The 20071-nt window shown below is 42.1% G+C and overlaps 1 protein-coding gene across 5 annotated transcripts in view; it reads left to right on the forward strand.

Moving 5' to 3' along the window:
* The first annotated feature begins 15120 nt into the window (after positions 1–15120).
* GPM6B (glycoprotein M6B) overlaps positions 15121–20071 on the forward strand; it is a 108327-nt gene continuing 103376 nt past the window's right edge. For all 5 annotated transcript variants that reach the window (XM_039379927.1, XM_039379926.1, XM_027725212.2 and 2 more), the window contains exon 1: positions 15121–15315. In XM_039379927.1, coding sequence (XP_039235861.1) covers positions 15312–15315 — 4 coding nt within the window. In that variant the 5' untranslated portion in view covers positions 15121–15311. The remainder of the gene's footprint in view (positions 15316–20071) is intronic.

A 20071-nucleotide genomic window follows, 5' to 3' on the forward strand; every position in this document is an offset into this window, starting at 1 on the left:
CCTGCCTGAAGGGAATTCTTCGCTTGCTGGTGGTGCTGTTTCTCATGAGCTTTTCCCAGCTCCAGCAGAAGGAATTACAGCCTGAAGTCACTACTTGTCATACGGTTAGTCTTAATTTCAGAGACTGGTTTCCTCATTTGTTACGTGCAAATCAACCTTAATTTTGGGAGAAGAGTTTGTGATTGGCTGAAGACACTTCAAAGATTGGAGAAAAATGTTATAGGTCTTCTCAACTGAAAGCATTCTTAAAAGAAATAAAAAAACAACTTTCAGAACTGGCACAGTATAAATGTAACATACAAATGAAGCAATGACTTTTGTGTTTCCTACCAAAAGAAAAACTGCTTACTTTTATGCATTGGTGACATTGTCAAGTGCTCTTGTTCTTCTAGAATTATTTCCCCATAAAGCAGCTGACAGCTCAGTATGCCTGTGTGTACAGGCAGCCTGAAAAGAGATTCAACCATTTTGCTGAGAGTAACTTTTCTCAATCAACATAATGGGTAAGTATTCACATCTTTTGACAGTGGTCTTGTTAATGACTCGTACTTGGAAGAAGCTTTAATAAGAAACAACCTAAATTTCCGTAACAGCCTTTGTGAAGGATAAACACTTACATAATCCACATGGATTTGTTCCCCCATGTCTTTTTCCCTTTGTAAAAGCTCCTTGCTCACTCATTACATGAAATACATTGCAAATATTTGTATCTTCATCTCTTGTTACATTAATAACAATCCAACTCTGAATAGAAACTGAGAAAAGCAGGACACTGATTCAGCTGCTTAAATTTCGAGTTTCAAGTGTGATTTTTGGCATAATGGTCTGAACACTTTGGCTGAAAGAACTACAGAAGGGCCAAGATTATTGCCCAAAATGTGAAATACAGTCTGTCAAAAGGAAACATCCACAACTCTGTTTTCCTTGTGGTTTCTTTAAAGTTTAAGCTCCTGGGAAATACGCTATTTGATAAATAATACATTCAGGCTGTGACAAAATTCTGTTTTCATGTTTGTGTGCTAATTAATCAACTGTCTACCCTGTCTAACCTCTTGTCTCCTGTGCTCCTATCTGGATAGTCCAAAGGAAAGAAACTCATATGGGCTCTTCCCTAGGTAGAATAGCAGCCTGTGAGGGAGTCTCAGCTGCTCCTGAAGGGTGGTTGTAGCCAGAGTATGTTCAAGGCTTCACATCTCTTCATATATTCTCACAGCTGGAGTTGCTGAGCTGGTACATAGACTTGAATAGACGGTGTCATTGCCATCTGGGCATTGTCTTGGTGACCTGGCTATTCATTCATTCATGGCCAGGCTTCACGAATGAAGATTTGGGAAGGGCTCTACCCACGTTTGTTACAAGCGCGTTGGTGGCTAAAAAGGCCAATACGAGATAGACACATCTGGTTGCAAAAGACACAGCAGAAAGACTCCTTAGATGGTATATTCTGCAAGGCACTATTCTTTCTGCATTGTCTTTTTTCCTCAAGAGTGATCCTGCGTGTGTTCTCAAAAGCATCAGCAGTGTTATAGATGCTGTGTCTCCAGACCTCCCGATTGGAGGCCAGAGTAGACCAGTTATGGTGATCAATATGGCCAAGGCTGAGATGTTGTTTCAGGGAGTCCTTGTATGACCTGGCTATAGTAGCAGAAGAATTGCTTGGGCTCAGTCCGTTCTTTGGAGCACACAGACATCAGCCTCAACTTAATTTCAACAGGGCAGGAGTGGCACAAAAGTCTTGCTTGGCCAAAAGTGGAGAAAGCTTGCTCATCTTGAGCTTGCAGAGTGTAAATGAGATTCTCCGAGCATAGATCTGTTACACAGTCACAGAAGGGTTTTTTTCCCCCTTTAATCATGAATCTTCATCTTTTAAGAAAGCAAACAAGCAGAGTAAAACATACATGGTTTTTGAAAAGAAAATACTTTTCAGTCTAATGATGCCAATATCACTGGTTCCCTAAACTAAATTGAGATCTTTTGCCTGCAAAGCCTTTTGAAAAGCCAGAATGTACATAACTGCTATCCTCATGACTTTACAGCCGTCCCAAAGACATACCTTTGTGGGGAGGAAGGGATGAGAAAAATGGAAATGATGGATAGGGATTTTTTCAAATAGAGTTAGAAGTGGTCCTCCTTGACTTCTAGACTTTGTTTTAATAAAAGCAACAGTTTCTCAACTTAATGAAGATGTGAGGCAAAAGTCTATGAGGGGCTGTTAAAAATGAAGTTACATCACTGTCTTGGGATGTCCCTAAGCTGCACCTTACTGGAAGTTAGGAAGGAGTGACAAAATACTGCTTTATTCATGGAGTTTTCATATATTGTCCTCTAGACAGCTGCCAATGGGTCATGCCATAGGAAAATAACTAGATTTCTGATCTGTTTAGAGCTATTTAGAATCTTTCCATGTGCTTATACTGAAGATCAAGATTGAAATACCAGGCTTGAGTTCCAGCTTTTGGCCATTTCATGCATCCTTTATTTCTAGATACAGAAATTGCTCCTATGACTCAACTCCACCAAAGTTTACTGTCATTGAGGTCCGGAGGATTCAGGTCGGAAGAGACCTAGAGCTGCGCTGTTTAATGTAACCCAGTTTATTTGTTACTTGGACCAAGATTCAGTCAGCCCTTTTGGTCTAAACTTGTACAAGCATCCAGCAATAAAAAGTCTGTGCCTTGAATTTAATTAGTTCTGATTCTCACATAGCTGTCTTAGTCCCATCCTTTGCACTGGACAGGAAAAGATCCGAGTCATCGTGTCTAGTTTCTGCTACCTCCGGCAACCACATCATCTAATACATTGCAGAAACTAATTAGGAAATTCCATTTCCTGTCACCTCTGCTTCTGCTAGTTAAGACTGCAGGGCCTACTTCTCACTTGCAAAACATAATAAAATATCAGGAATGCCACGAGTTAAATTATCCTTTGTCAGAGAACTCCAAAAAATGTAAATGTGGGTACAGATTATGTGTCTTGGGCTTTTTTTGTGTTAATTACAACTATGTAATATCCTCCCCCCGGACAGAAGGAGTGGAGTTACTGTTGTGACAGAAATAAATGCTTAAAGTATGTTTTTACTTAAGCAATAACTCATCAAAGGCCACACTTCTGATCTGTAGCATATTCCTTGAAGTGGCTGAATAATAGCTGAAGGCTCCCATTCCACTGTCCTTTCATGAAAAATGCTGAGGTTGACCTAAAACTTAAGCCAGTTGTGCTGCAATGCATTTGAAACACACAAGTTTGATGAGTTGCTCCAAACAGAATAATTCTTACATGACTGCACCATATAAATCTGAATATAAATCTGGACTGTAAAGCAAGAGCAATCAAAAAAATAGACATTACATTATTGCATCTGGGAAGATAGTTTAATTGTCATTACTTTTTATCAATTTTCTATGTATCTGTTGATAAATTTAGAATTTCTAGTAATGCCAGACCACACTGCACTAGAGAGAAGACAGTATTTGTTGAGCAAAACACGATGTTTTCATTTGTACTGCTCTGCCACAGAGCTGTGTCTCAGCAGTGCTACAGTTGGTTTGTGGTCCTGTTTTAGTGTCACTGCCCTGCCCTGTTTTCAGGGGCACACAGGAAGTCCTTCCTTGGCACCTCCTCTGAGAAGCCCTGTAGCTGAGCAGCACTCCTGACAGCTGGTTTTATAATTTTATACTGGCCTTGTGGTCCTTGTAATCTTTTTCTGCTGGCTGTTGAACTCTGAACATGCAAACTGTTCTGCCTGCTCTGAAAGCCTTGATGTTGAGTGTATGATACGTGTGACATGACAATTCCATGACAACAGAGCATGATCTTATAAATGCCAGATGATGAATTCATTTCAGGGACACACCAGAAAGAATATCTGCACTGTGCTGTAGAAAGTCCTTACTCCAGAACTACTCTAGAGAAAATGACAGACAAAATTAAGTGTTCAGTTTTCCCTCCTTTGCTTTTTCTGTTGAGCAGATCCCTCTTCAGGTCACCTACAGCTCCAGTGTGACAGCATAAACATGTATCTCCAGCGTGCAAAAGTGCTTCTATGGATAACTTCTAATGAGATTAGGTATTTGCCTTTCCCAAGTGTGTTTTACTATGCAGACCTGCTTTAGAAAGATGTCCTGTACTTTCCCTGTCACCAGCAGTTAAATCTTGTTTGGAAGGAGAAAAAGAGTTGCCTTATTGTCTCTTCCCTTCAATAGCTGTTTTAGTCTAGCGGTGTTACTTGCATTATTCAAGTCTAGCAAGATGAAATCTGTTTCTATGGCATGGCTATGGCTAAAGTTTTTTTGTGGTAGGTACATAGATGATAATGAGCTGCACTAGTTACTTTGTGGAAACTGTCATTCCTGGCACAGCCTGCAGTGCCGTGGTCCCCATCAGCATGACAAAATTGGTCACTTCAATCCAAGAAGATACTAGGTTCTACTGGAATAAAACATATCATTTTTTATATTGTTGAAATTTTTTAAATACCTTATTACAAATCAATAATTAAACAATTTTGTTTTGCTATTTTCACTTCCTTCATACCAGGCTTATGAAAGTCTGAATTTATATAAAACCACTATAATGCTAGTTCCCAAATCTTCGTTCGCGAAACCCAGCCATGAATTGAATAATGCTAGAAAACATTCAGCAGAATCTCAAGTGCAGTACAGATTATTTTTTTCCTAGTAGGGTGCCCAAAATTATTATAATAATTGTAAAGGAAAAAAACTTGTGTTTGTTGGTTTTTCCAACATTATTTCTTGTTTCTAGAATTTAAATCTGAGGTTTTCTTTTTTAATATGCTTCTTAGTCAGGCAACCTTTAAAATCTCGAATGGCTCAGCAGCCTCAATTTCAAGGCCTGAAATAACATCTGAATGTGTACTAAATGTAGGAAAAACACCTACACTGCCTCTCCCACCAGTGCCATCCCCACGAAGCTACTTGGAATTAAATGGTTATGCACTGTTATGCATTTCTCTGGCCACATATGGAATACTTTAGATCTCCATGGATCCAGCTGAGCAGTTTTGTGGGTTTCTCTTTACCTCAGTCTTTTTCAGCATACCTATGCCCTTTTCTTGCTCCTTCATCTTCTTTTTCACAAAGGCTCCTTCCTAACTTGTATCCAGCAAATACTCTTCTGCAACCTGATGATGCTCTCTCAGCTCCTACCCTCCTGTCTGCCTCTCACCTGTAGGGCAAAAAATGTTACCTGGACACTCAGTAGCCAGCAGAGCAAACAAGAACTAATCTGGATGACCAGATTTTTCTGGTCAGTACCTCTGGCACCATAAGCCCTGAAAGCAGAAAGTGCCAAGACCTTTCCTACAGCATTGTCCCTGACCCGTCAGTGAATGAGGGGAGATCATTCTCTCCTCTTTTCCTACCTAAGAGACAAAATTTCCTTACTGCTGTGCAAGTGGTGGGAATTGTGTCAGTGCCAGTTAATTTCTCCCCACTCCAGTCAATCACCCAAAGCCTTTCTAAAGTTGCAGTGCAGTGAACCACCACAATCCTGTTGAACACCAGGGGAAGTTTTTGTAAGACTTTCCCCTAGTGGGAGAAACAATTGCTGGATACAGTGCCTGGACTTCACAATCCATCTGTTTAATTTATAGTGTGTCTCAACTGTACATCTCTGTCAACTCCACCTCCAATGGCAAGGCATAACTGTAACTTGGGAGTTCAGCCATTTGGAACACCAGCTAGACAACCGTGATCTATTCCCACCCAGTAGATGAGGATGTTGCTAAGGCAGTTTCTTGATGTAAGAATGATTTTATCTCTTTTTCTCTCTTTTCAACTCTCTTGGCCAGCTGGCATCCCATTTTCTACTTTTCCAGCAGGCATTGGTTCAGCTTGGCGTGATCCTTCAGAGTGGGAGCAGCAGCCCATTTAGAGCTTAAAACACGTAAAGACTAACTGGCTGCAACCCCAGAGAACAACCTTGCAAGAGGCTGATGAGGGCACTTAGCCAGACCATCTCCAAAACACTATTGTTAAAAGAACCTGATATGCATGTTAAGTAAACATCAAATATGCAAAATCCAGCACACATAACATGAAGCTAATAGCATAAGGTAGTGGACTCTATCTCCAAATAAATAATAGCACCATCATACCCACAAGCAGTTTCAATATTTTCTGTTCACTTTCATTGCCCTCTGGATGGGTCATATCTATAATATAATAAAACTCCCACAGGCTCCAGCAGGACTAGGATTTAGTGTTAAACCCTGGCTAAAATGAGGGGAAGAAATTTCTCTAACGTGCAAACAGGCAAGAACTCTAGAATAAATGTGATCCAGGAAGTGATTATATAAAGGCATCGATAATTTCATTTGCATATAAAATAATAACAACAAGAACGGAAGCTAAATTAGCCCATATATACAGAAACCCTGGGTGTTCAGGATTGGCTATTCATTATTCTCTTGTCATATAAAGCAATTCAGTCTGCAGCTGCATTTCTCTTACAAATCCAATTCAATCAAGAGAACAGAAACATCATTAGCAAACCCACTGATTTATCCACCAGTAAAGTGCTGATACAGGCTTCTGTTCCTGCTGCTAATAAATTTTCTGCATAGAAGTGTTTGCTCTCTCTAGGGATCTCCCGTTATTCTAATGGCTACAGATTTCTAACTTTACCACTGGAATTTTTAAACCTGAAAGTCTATAGTAGTAGGGTTCAAAACCTGTGGGAGTCATAGGAAAAAAACTATACAAGCCATGTATCCAGTTGCCTCAGAGATGTGGCTAGATGTAACTGCAGGTGAAGCAGCACCTGGTGCCTTAGAAAACTGCTGTAGTAAGACCTTTTTTTTAATTTTCTGAAATACAGCCATTGTCTCCTGTTTTGCTCATCACTTCCTCTCCCTATTTCCCTCAGTGGGTTTGCCTGCAGAGCCTTGCCTCTTTCTCTGTACCTTTCCCTGGCTCCTGCTTGGTTTGGTGCCTTAATTGCAAGCCTGCCAGGCTCATTACCTCTGCCTCAAACCTCTCTTCTGTAGAACTGCAGGAAATGCTCTGAAAACCCCTGGTAGGTGTTGTCTCCTGTTCTTCCTGCGAGTCTTCTACCACTGGGGTTCTGGGTGGTCGCCTCCAAGCTCATCACAGCACCATCTCATTGATGCTTTCATATGCATGAGCTCTTACACTCTGTTTCAAGTCCTGGGCATGTGCTTCTGTGTCCTTTTCAGAGTGGACTTCAAACAGGGAAAGCCCACGGGGTGTTAAGTGGCCCACGGGGTGTTAAGTGACATTGTCTTTTGGGAAAAATTCCCCAAGCTGCAGTTTCCATAAGTTCTTTAACATCCTTGGGTCATTTTGTCTGCCAGGTTCATGTGACATTTGGTTCGCCTGTGGCCTTTTCATCTTTTAAACACAAAGAAGCTGTTTCCTTGGAATATGGAGGGCAGAATTAATGTTCTAGGCTATCTGGCAGTTGAGAAACACATTCAGTCTGAGCTTTATTTTTTTAAAAAAGTACATAAAGTAAGAATCCAGATCCACCTATGACAATAGAATGTGTTTAATATAGCTTTAATAAAAAGTTTTATTACATTCCTCACTTGGTATGGTATTATTTTTCTATTTGCTGAACAAGATATCCAGGATAACGAGAATCAGATAACAAGTCTTAAAAAAGAGTTCTTTATTTAAAAAATACAGGCTCTCCTATCTATCTTATATATGCTATAAATAAAAGATAAAATTATTACCAATATAGTACACTTGACAGTTTCATTTACTTACTTTTTCATCTCTCCTAACTGGAGAATGCTTATGTATGGATGAGTAGTGTGTTCTGCTTTTATATTTTTAATCACATACTCATACATTTGCAAAAAATTTGCTGTCTGGACTGAAAACAGGAGTAAAATGCTCATGTTTAGAATAGCTGTTTGGATTTTTTTAAGGAAAAAAACACCATGTTTATTAGTCTAGGGAATGAGAAGTTTAATATTCTAAACTCAATATTTAATATCAAAACGTCATCTCATTGTTATTTTTCAAGTTCCTCAGTTGCATTTATCCTGGTGGGGCTTGCCAGGAGGGCTCTCACTCTGACCAGAGTGGTTTGTGCTGTTTTACCCCTGAGTTTCACATTTCTAGTGGGTCTAATATGTTTGGCTTTCTGTGAAGTCAGAAGGAGGCGAAGTGTTTCCATGATGTCAGCAGATCCGAAACCACACCTTCCTTCCAAAACCACACCTTATGAAGCTGATGGAGGATATTGTGTATTATTCCTATTTCCATTACCTCCCAGTGAAAAGCCTGCAGGGTTTTGCCAGCTCCTGTAGCTCCCACAGCCCAAGACACCCATCTTCTGCAGCCTGTTGGCACTGTGGGCGTGCCAAGCACATTATGCCATTGCTGGGTCACTGAGTCATTCCCATCTTTTCTCCAACATATTACATTTTTGTCACAAACCACAACTTTGGGTATAGCCATTTGCCAGAACTGGACTGTGCAAAGCAGGAAGAACGGTACAGAAGCAATAAAACATAGTGTGTGGGGGGAAGAAAAATCCCCACACAAAACCCCAAACAGCATTTTGTAACATGTATTAGTAGAAATCTAAAGCTGAGTAGCCCATTAGGAGTAAATTTAACTCAGCTTTGTGATACTGTTTAAGGCACCATTCATGTTTACAGACCAGCATTAAAACCTGTAATAAGTTATGAGCTTGTGCCTATAGACACAATAAAAAAAAAAAAGAGAACTAAAATGAAATCAGCTGGCTATTACTCAGCCTCCACTGCCCAACTAGATCAGGAAAAGTGTTAAAATGACTCCTGCAATTTTTCTTCGCAGCTCTTTCAGTTTAATTTTCAGTTTGCAAAAAAAGGCACCTGAGAATGTTCCTAAATGCTCTCTGTGCCTGCCATCAAAGGAGTTTTCTACTTCAGAAAAAGAGAGCGAGCCTTGTCTCAAAATGTACTTTTGCCAGGAATTCTGTCCTGATTAGGCTCCCTTGGAGCACTTTCTTGGGTGGGTGCCATACTGAAGTTATTGGATGGCAGCCATGTGTTCAACATTCTTAAAATAAAGTCTATTCCCTTAATTTGCAGTGCAACAGAAAACTGAGGTTAAGTCTATTGATGCTGGAGAGTGGGGCTAACATACATGTGTATGCAATTATTTTCAGGATATTGCAGTGAATACATATATGCTCACACAGAAGTTGCATACCCAAGGAACATAAGTACTCAACTTCAGAGCATTTTGCCTCTGCCTGGTTTCTTCATTCACAAATTATTCCACATTCAAATCTCCCCACTGGTACTGATGAAAATGTTGGATAATCCATACATTTGACTCAGCCCCTCCTAAAGACTCTAGGCTGGCCTCTCCAGCCCACATGATCCTACTCCACAACAGGAACTTAGCAAAGCACTTCAGAAAAGGTTTATATCCAAGCCTTCTAGACTGAACTATCTATGACCAATCCCAAGTGCATTTTTGAGCCTAAATGTTTTAGAATGAGCCAACTGGAAGAATGCCTTCATAGGATTATTGTATCGTGATTCACACAGCAACAGATAAGAAGACTTTTCTCTCTCTCACTTGGAGAAAGAGTTGTCAGCATTTCTCATTTACATTTCACAGATTCCTCAGGGAGGATGAAATGAGATGGGCTGCAGGTGGAAGGAAAGGTTGTATCCACTTGTGGTTTTTCTGTATAGCAGTAATCTGTTTTTCAGATATGTTAATTTACTCTTTCACTCATGAGCTTTCTGCTCTAGATAATGCTTTACTGAGACCACTCATGCTCTTCAGACCTCATACTATCTCCTACATGGTTGCCTACCAGGTGTGGGTTATCTGTGTGGCATGCAGAGAGAGAAAGGCACAGAAGCAAGAGTGTATATCCAGAATAAAAAGAGCTAATATTGTAATCTTCCCTCTGGTGGCCCCCAGACATGGACGCTCACAGAATATCCATGCACGTAACTACAAAATACTGTGCTTAGAGTAACGTCCCTCATGCAAGGAAAGTGAAAGATGGTTCTTTAGTTGCCAGAGGTTCCAATAAACATATTAATCCTGCATTTCCAATGATGTCTCCTAAAATTTTTTGTACCTGTAAAATCACAAAGCAACGTTGTTTATTCTACAAGTGACTTGGGGTATATGAATACAGAGATGAGTCTATCTTTTAACACTGAAGATGTATTTAGTACTCCATAATTAACACCAAAATGGTAATCACTAATTTTCAGATAAAATTAACTATGCTGCATTGGGAAAAAATACGCATTCTGTTGAATATATAATTATATATTTTCTAAAGCAAACACAGCTTATATTTACATATTGAGAAACAGTTGTTGGAAATGTGACCTACTTGGTAATAAGAAACAGTTTTCATTTTGAAGACTGTTTATTTCTTACAGTATCATACCTGACTGTTAAATTCTAGGAGGAGTATCTAAATTGCATCAAATCACTTCTCATTTTTTTATCTTTTCCTTTCTTTCTTTTCCCTCAGACTACACAGTACCAATGATCTGAACAATTTTGTTCAGCATTTTGCTAGATGAGCTTTACAAACAGCTCTCTGCACTGAGCACTAAGAAAGGGTTTTGGTGGCAGCAGTTGGAGTCTAAAGTGGATCAGCCTCACATAATAGGTACAAACAACCCAGGAGAGCATGAGTCATTGCCCTTAGTCTACACCGAGATGCTGAGAGGTGACCAAAAAGGTCAGCTCTTCTTTACATACATATGAGAGTGTAAAGGGATTCAGTTGTCACCTTACTTCTCTTTAAAATCCGTGACCTCTGTAACAGCACTTTGAACAGAAGATCACATGGGAGAGAAAAGTCCCAGTAGGCCTTAACTGTACGTGGAATCACAGAAGCTCAACCTAGAGAGGACAAATGAACCCCCCTTGAGAAAGGCCACAGAGAGCACTCACTACAACTAAACCCAGTTTTTATCACTTCTGATTTCCTTAAATGTTAACATTCAAAAGGAAGTTGTTTTATGAGTCCCTGATTGTTTAATCTTTTGGAAATTTGCAGAATTTTTGCAAAAGCATAGGAGTGGCACCCTATACATTCACTCTAATTCTCTGGAAAGTGGCAATGACTGCTATCCACTGACACTGCCTGTGTAGTAGTCAGAAGAGGCAGTATCATGATTAACCACTAGCTTCACGATTAGCAGAGGGAGCCATGGGAAGGGGCCTCGCATGCAGCCAACGTGGGACTTGAGAACCCACTGAAGCATGCAACCCATTAGAACACCTTTTTGTTTGTTGCCGGTGTATTTTGGTGCTGAAAAAAATTCTCCAGAGCAGTTAATTAGGGGTGAGATAAGAAAGGGTTTATTTGCCAAGGCAGTAGGTGATATACGACGCGCACCGGCCGTGCCTGAGAGGTTACATTTTATAACACCATCTATCCAATCCCAGATGTGCCCACCTTTTGGCCTTTACTCTGGACCGCCCCGGGTCCACCCCCTGAGAATTGGATCTGGGGACTTTTTGGGACCACCTACTTCATCATTCTCATCATCCTCAGAGCACAAAGGGTACATAGTTACCTAATTCTCGACCGTATTCTGTGGTTTAGGCCCTGATATGCTGTTCTGTCAACTGTTTAGGCCTTTGCCTTGACAAAAGACTAAACTGCTATATTCAGAAGCAGGATTGATATGGAAAGCATAGAATGGGGTAAGAGGGTTAGGGAATATATAAACAAGGCTGCTGGAGAGAGGGAAAGGAACAAGGGATAAAGAAGGAAGGGGTTTCTGCTTTTAAAACCTACCTATAAAACTTACAAGTCTTACAAATATTAGAAAAATAAAAAACCATCAGGGGCTTAAGGCATCATGTTAAACCACTGTCTTTAATGCAACTGAATGTTTAGTCAAAGCTAAAACATTAAGTGGAAATGTACTGCCTTTGATTCTGTTTTTAGTTGAGAAGGTTTCATACCTAAGGCAATCTGTCTAGTTAGACAGCCTGAGGAAGGCCAGTAGGAGTGGAAAACAGGAGAAGCAAAGAGGCGGCAGCAGCAGCTATCACACTGCTCTGTCCACAAAGAAAATAGGGACTCATTTTAGAGATAGGATGTTCTGCACTGGAGAAGTGAAGAAACAGATGGAGCCTGGTAAATTAAAACAAAAAAAAATTAATTATGTGCAATGAACTTTCCCTTGCTTTCAAAATTTGTTTCACCTGTCACTTCTGGAAATGGTCAAATATGGTAAAATACAGCATTTCAGACTGATGCCACACCCTCAGTTACAACTAGTGAGACCATCCCATGCCATCTTACCTCTTCCTGACTGATCTTGAGATTGCAGTTAAATTTTCTTCTGCACATTAGGTGGCCTCTTTAAAACACCTCCAAAGATGAACACACTGCTCCAGACTAGGTCAGGAGATACTGCAAGCGTATTGCTGCAGGGAATGAAGGTGCCTTTTGAAGTACCTGGTATCATCACATTAGTATCAGAGTATCACTACATCTAGAGAAATGTTTGTAGGTTGTTACCTAATCTATGGAAAAGGTTTTGAGCACCCAGTGTAGACAAGGACATTAATCAATGAAGAATTCTAACCTTTGCTTTCTCTTTTATAGTTCAAATCTGCAATGACACCAGGTCATTTTATAATCCCGTGATGCCAGCATTGTCTGGATCAGTCTGGCTTCCAGTGTAATTTACAGCAGGCCTTTAGCCCTACCTTACAGCTACAAGTGTAGCACCCAAGGAACCATTCAGCTGCAGAGAGTCAGCTACAGAAATGCTGCACACTCCAGCCTTTCTTCTCTTCATTGTGTATTAGATACAAGAGCAAGAACATGGACCAGAATCCAGCTGTAATTCCAAACTAGGGAAATACCTGTTTCTACAGACATCTTGGTTCTGAAATGAAATCCATTAGTTTCTATTCCTAGTAGAAATTTCAGCCAGGTTTTCTATTCCTGCCTTCTTGACACCAATTGAGTATTGTAATGTAATTTTGCTTAAGGAACCAAAAACTTCCAACATCAGTCTGGTCAGTTCCTTTCTTCACTTGTCAGCATCTCTGTGAGTGGAAATCCCCACTGACTGCTGAGCCATAACCAATACTTGGACAGCTGTTCTTTGCTTTACTCTTTGGACAGAAAAATGACCGACATTTCTGAGTATGATAGAAAGGGAGTCCTTCCTTTCACTGCGTATGTGTTAAAATGCATAACTTCTTCCGCACTACCATAGGAATGTCTACCTCATAATTGTAAACCCAATCTGGACAGCACTGTTCAACTTCCCTTGAAGAACTAGTCCCATGGATTTCAATGATGCAAAGTTACCCATAAGTGCAAGCACAGTTCGAATCAGGGATATTTTTCAACAGATTCTGATATTAATCAAGCAGTATGCTGCAAGAGCTTCACAGAATAAATTTAACTAAAGAGTATATTTTTAAAAAGAAAATATTTTGTACCGTCACCAGCACATAGTGCTGCACACAGTGGGATGCTCTTACCATTCGTCTGCCATTCCCACCATATTTCAGAGCTATTTAGTGCCACTCTAGTTAAGGGTCATGTGCTATTTCCATAATTAATCTAATTTTTCAAAGGTGCATATCTCATCTACTTTAATTCCCACTAGGGTCTGGAAGCAGCTTGCTAGTGATCAGCTTTGCTATCATTTTTTTTCCCTTATCTTTACAAAATGGCTTACTGCATCAATCCACTTATTACCTCTTAGAGAAGAGGCATTTAGTCCCTGATCCTGCAGTGCTTGTGTGGTGTTGGACCTGTAGTCCTTACCGGAAAAACAGATGTGTTCCTTAATCAATGCAAAAGCCTCTGATCATTTTAGCCTGACAGACTGGGATTTTTATTGTAATGGAAAAGAAACCACACATTAACATTGCAACTTTTTATGTGAGCACAGACACACATTACTTTAGGAGCAGGAGCCTGAAACTATAGGCAAAGTTCAAACTAATTTCCTTGAAAATTAGGGTTCACACTTCTGTCACTCCTTTGCTTTTGCATTTTATTAATATGTTCTTAAGCAATCGATCTCATTTAAAGTGAATAATATAGTTACATAATTGAATAGATCAATTTGTTAATGATCATGGGAGAAGATTAAATATATCCTTATACTTCACATAAATAACAGAAAATTAGGGTGCTATTGTTGTCACAAAGACAAAAGATGTGCATGCCAAATACCCAATTAATGTAAATCAGCACAATCGGATTGATATTAGTCACTGTAGATGCACTTACTCTGACTGAAGCACTGGCCTTTGCATCTGAAGCAATCAAGCTGTTCTAGTGGTAAAAGTCTGACTTAGGAAAGCAACTAAACTGAAAAAGCTGACTGCCACACTCTTCCATATTCATCCTCCGTGTCTGTGAATGTTCACTCCTGTGTGACACTTATTTTTACCTCCAGCATGTCTAGGTATGGGCTGGGGATTACTGGTTATCTCCGATGGTAGAAGCCATCCATATGCCCCCTAACCACCCAGCCTGTTACTTCGGGGTCCCATTTACTGTTTCTTTCCAAAAGCTGATACACAGCGCTTAATTCCTCACAGTGCTTGACGAGATGACAAAGTCACTGCAAGCACTGTTATGTGGCTGAAACGTCGTTTAAGTGGCAGCTCCCGCAGTGCTGTGTGACGCTGAAAAAGCGGCATGAGTCGGTTCAGAGGGGGGTGTGGAGGTAAGAATCACATTGCTGAGCACGGATACAGATAACAGTGAAATAATGTTATGTTTGGGCACAGTGCCCTTGCCCTTGTCACAGATAAACATTAAGAGGCAGTTGCCTCTCAAGGTCAAGGGTGTCCTCAGCTCAAGGTTTCCGAGGAGAGAGGGTCAGGGGTCCTGCCTGGCCCCGGCTGCTTATCCCTGGCAGCCGCCTGAGGACTAGTAATGACACACTGGAGGAAAGCAGTATGAAACTGACGTGAACATATGTCAGTTCTCGTTTCGGGGACCCCCGGCTCCGGCCGGGACTCCGGACCCGCAGCCCCCGAGTTTCCCCGGTGGCCGCCGGGCGGCGCTGCCCCCCGTGCCCCGCGGGGCCGGGCCGGGCCGGTCGGGCCGGGCGCCCCCCGGGCGGCGCAGGCAGGCGGGGCCGGGCCCGCCCCTCCCGCCCCGCCGCAGCCGCCGGAGGCGAGCGGAGCCCGCCAGTGTGTGCGAGCTGCGCTGCCGCCGCTGCCCTGCGCCGCCCGTCCCACCCCGGCACAGCCCGGCTCACCCCGGCACAGCCCAGCCCGGCGAGGCACGGCAGAGCGAGCCCCTGCCCTGCTCCCCCCGCACCGCCCGGGCGACCAGAGCCAGCCATGGGTAAGCCAGCCGGGCTGCGGGGGAGCCGCCGCCGCGGGGCCGCAGGGGGAGCCGCGGCTACGGGCGGGGAGGGAGCGGGGGCAGGTGCGGGGCAGCCCCGGGGGTAGCGGCGGCAGCAGCTCCAGCCTGTTGAGCGCCCCGGCAGCACCAGGGGGTGGGGGGCCGCCCCTCCGCCCCCCTCGCTCCGCGCCGCTGCCGCGGGAACTCGGCACAGGGACCGGGAGCGGGGACGGGCGCGGGAACCTCCTGTCTAGCGGGGCAACGGGACCTCGCTCGCCAGCTGCAGAGCGCTCCCTTCCTCTGAAAATAAATCTGTGTTAACACGGGATCGCGGAGTTGTGGTTCTTCCAGGCGGCTGTCCCTTGCCGCGGTCCCGCAGAAGCCGAGGGGGTGCAGGGGCGGCCGCCGGGCCGGAGCGGCCCCGGGTCTCCCCGCGGGTCCCGGTCCCGCCGCTCAGCGCTGGGACCGACTCGGTGTCGGACCGGCTGCCTCTCGGGGTAAGGCGGGGCGAGGGGAGCTGCTCAGCTCCTCTGCGCCAAACCCGCGTCCCTAGATCAGTTTTTGCGGGGGAATGAAGTGTGGTCGGGAGAGGAGGAATAGCCTCGGGGGCCAGAAGGGAGAGCCGACCTGCCTTCTGGAGGTGGGCAGCGTTGAGTACGCCCGTGTGCTAGGCGTGATGCGTTTCGGTGTGAGCATTAGGGAATCCTGCGGGCTATTGGAATAACGTGGTGTGCGTTTCCCTCTTGCAGCTTGGGGTCTGCGTGGTGGAGGGAGTTGAGTGTGGATGGAAAGTGGCAGATTCTGTTCCCAAACCTATGGGAGGGGGTAGTGCTTGCATGAGTGTGTTAAAAGAAATGGGGCCCTAGGGAGGGAAAGATCCGTAGTGCACATGGGTCACTCGGTAGTAAGCATTCACCTTGAGCATCCGCATCCTTTTAGCGTGAGCCTTTTAGTGTGGACTGCTTCTGCGAGCTCTCCTTCAACCAACAGTATATCCAAATTAATTAAGTAATAATGAAAGTTATGAGGTTTGGGGGGAAAAAAAAAAGACAGAAAAATGCAGTTGTATCTTTGGTTTAGTTTGCCAGTGGCGTGTTACTGCTTAGAGGTTGCAGCTGCTAAAGCAGAGCTATCAGTGCATGCCCGAGTGTTAATATGCACATACTGATGCTGGCACTGTCTCTGGTTTTAATTAAGAAGAAAAAAAATTAATTACTCATCCAAAGCAAAAGGAAGCTGACAGAATTCCTATGGTTGCTACTTTGTTAAATTAATTCGCATCACCTAATTCCTTAATTTCTAAATACTTATTAACTGTTTTTTTCCCTAGCTTAGTGAAGATCAGACTCCTGTAGTATTACCATCTCTTAACTAAGTTTTTTTAACTTTCAACACGCCTTTCAGTGTATGTTAAACTACTGATTCCTGTGGCCTCTGCAACTCTGATGGGTGAAACAAAGCAAACAGCTGTATCAAATCAGCATCAAAAAGCTTATTTTTTGCAGGCATATTCTGATACTCACTTTTTAGACTATGCTTTTCCTATGTGAACTTCTGGTATTAAGTGGAACTGCAGAATGGAGAGCTTCTCTGCTGTCAAGACCTTACTATTCTTCTCTTACCTTACACTTTTACTTTACTGTCATGGTTTAATGTCCAATAAATCTTGGAATGGGGATGGAAGAGGGAAAGAGAGAAAGGAATGTTTTTTAGTGCCTTATTAAGAGAAGTGTATTGATTTTTAAGATAACACATGTGAAATTGTTCATAAATGTCTTTGCTGCTAAGTGTATGAAATTGATTTTTCTTCAGTAGATTAAGTTACTAGCAGTTTGAAATCAAAAAGTTGTTTTAAATCTTTGTCAGTGATTCATGTTGAGGAGAAGCACGTTTTTATTTTAATCCTAAAATGTTATACAAACACCAAAGTTAGTCTTACAGGCTGTGGGTCTGCAACAGTGTATGAAATATATCATTTATGTCTGTATAGAATGTGTTGTCCTGAATGTAGCAGTTGGGGAAAAGAGGAGTGAAGAGAAGAAAACATTTCTTGAACATGTTGCTCATAATGGTGATGATAACAAAAAACTCCAAGGTCTGTTGACTTCTTTGCTTAGAAGCATTGTTGGATGACCAAACTGTGCCTGACTGGGCAATGGCAGTGTGGTCAGTCTGGAGAGGGGACTTAGAGCACAAATTTCAGATTAAATACTTCAAAAAGAAGTCACAAAAAGAAGCCTTTGTCAGCTGGGAATACAGTCCCCCATGAATACAAAGTTTTGTTTCTGTCATTGCATAACTGTTGCCTTGGCATTAGGTAGGCTGAGGCTGATGTGATTGTCTCACGAGGACTTGTTTGGAGCCCCAGTGCTGTTGTTGAGCTTCCTGATCAGATGGCAAGGATGTGTTTGACTGGTTCTCATTAGGGCTATTTGATTGTCGTTGCTTGCACAAAAATTTTATGTAGAACTGGCTTAGTAAAGGTGATTTTTTTTTTTCTTCATTTTTAGAGTCTGAGAGCCCACCACTGTCGTTGATGTTCATTGGGGTTTTAGCTCCCTCAATACTTCTGAAAGTCTGTCTTCAACACCACTTAGGGTTTGTGTCACCTGGAGGGAGAGTTGTCAGTAATAACCCATGCAGTGCTTTGTGCATCTCCTCTCAGAATTCCTACCTGTGGCCATCTTGCATGTAGAAGATGGGGAGTGGGGCTGTTACTTGACAAAATGAACAAAAATGCAAACGATTTTTGTTCATAAGTGTTTGAAAAGCATGATACAGTGTAATTTCTTGGCAACTGTGTGTTCTCAAAATTTTACACTTTTTCTTCTTTGTACTCCCCAAACTGTTGCTTTCAAATAAGAAAAGTGGTTGGAGCAGAGTGGGTACATGTATTATGTTTTGTTTGTTGGTTTGTTAAGAAAGAGATACTGAGGAGAACACTGCAAACAGGGGATGAAATTAATGCCTGTCAGACTGCTGCCTTGTGGAGTCTGCAAACCCAGGAGTTCTCAGGGATATCACACTGTGCTGTGCTGGGGCCATCCCCTGTCCTTCACACCTTCTTCAGCACATCCAGCTCTCTCATCAGTTGTTCCTACATCCCTGTAGCTCTTCTCTGCATCCCAGAGGGGACCATCCCTTTCTTGTAGGCAGTAACCTCAGGAGTTCCACCTTAGGGGCTTCTACCACCCATAGAAATGGTCCTTGCTTTCATGTGAAACTTGTCTGAAGTAGGTTCAAATATGCCATAAACCAGGCTTTCTTCTTAAAAACAGCAAATTCTGAAAGAGAATCGGTCCTCATTCTTTCCATTCAGCTATACACTTCATTCAGGAAGGAGTTGGAGTCTTTTGTGTCTAACATTAATAGTAAAATCTGATTAGCTTTGGTCATTAAGAGTGGCTGGGTTTCAATTACCAAGTGTTGTAGTCCATATTTTCTTAAATCATACACCTCTTAAATGTAATTAACCTCATTCTTATTAAACTTAATATTAGTTTCTCTTTTTTTATCTTCTCTTAAAACCTGTGAAATGCAAAATTTTATACTGCTGCCCTTCCTCTGTCTTCCCAACACATGCTTGTGCTGTTAAAAAGGCACTTAATTTTGCCTTCTCACTATAATCCTTCTTGTCTGAGAAGGAGGCGGAGGAGAAAATGTTGTGCATTTCTGATATTCTTAGTATCCTAAACAATTTGTGCTTTCACCATATTTACAGGTTCTCCCTCTTACTCTCTTTCTAAACATGAGATTCTGTAATAGAGGAAGTCTGCTGCCTTGTGTGTGAATTCTGTGTCTGATAGATCTTGAATTGTTACATTTCAGAAAAACATCCTGGATTATAGATTACATCCCTGGGAGGTCTGAACTGTGTCAGTGCCTGATTACCTGTCTTTTTCAGAGTGTTTATAGAGTTTTTTAATCCAATCGAAGTCTGCAGGTGTCTTTCAATGTTTAAAGGACTTTATTTTTCTCAAATCAGTACCTTTTTTTCAAGTTTGCTTCCCTGTGTTATAATATGAAGTTGTCATGTTTCAAGCATAGGGTTTTTTATGCACTATTTTTCTATAACCTTTGTTTTTCAAGATTAATGCTTTCTAATCATAGAATGTTTTGATTTGGAAGGGACCTTTAAAGATCAATTAGTCCAACCCTTCTGCCATGAGCAGGGACACCTTTTCACCTGTTCGAAGCCACATCCAGCCTGACCTTGAACACTTCCAGGGAAGGAGCATCCAGGGATGGGGCATCTGCAACTTCTCTGAACAATATTTACTAATATCTAAAGTCATTACTCTAAAAAATAAGCCCAGTGTCTATTTCAGGATAAGGTTAAAAAAATTGACAGTAAACTCGGTGAAGCCCACTCCTTGGTATCTCTTTTTCTCCTCATGCAGCGGCATTGTGTTGTCCGTGAGTGGGTGCACGTTCTGATAGTGAGGATTTTCTTTTCCCCGAGATACACAGCTGTTACAGCCAGATACAGAATCATTGCACGTATTGTATTTCCACTGATGGTTTTTGGATAAATATGTGTTGTTATCTTTTTAGAAGTGTGAGAGCATTGTATCCAGTGAAATTTCACTGAGGTAAAGTATTTGCCGAGGGAGCTGCTGTGGGTTGTTGCATTACCACATTCTCCATGATGACTGCTCTTCCCATGGAAACTGATGGATTTCTCTTCTGTTTGACCTCCCCCATGTGCATCCTGGCTGTGTTTGCCCTTTGCCTTTCCTCACACGTGCACACACCT

This window comes from Pipra filicauda, unplaced genomic scaffold (genome assembly GCF_003945595.2).
Source record: "Pipra filicauda isolate LSUMZ 115617 unplaced genomic scaffold, ASM394559v2 scaffold180_size1756469_pilon, whole genome shotgun sequence".
NCBI classification, from domain to species: Eukaryota; Metazoa; Chordata; class Aves; order Passeriformes; family Pipridae; genus Pipra; species Pipra filicauda.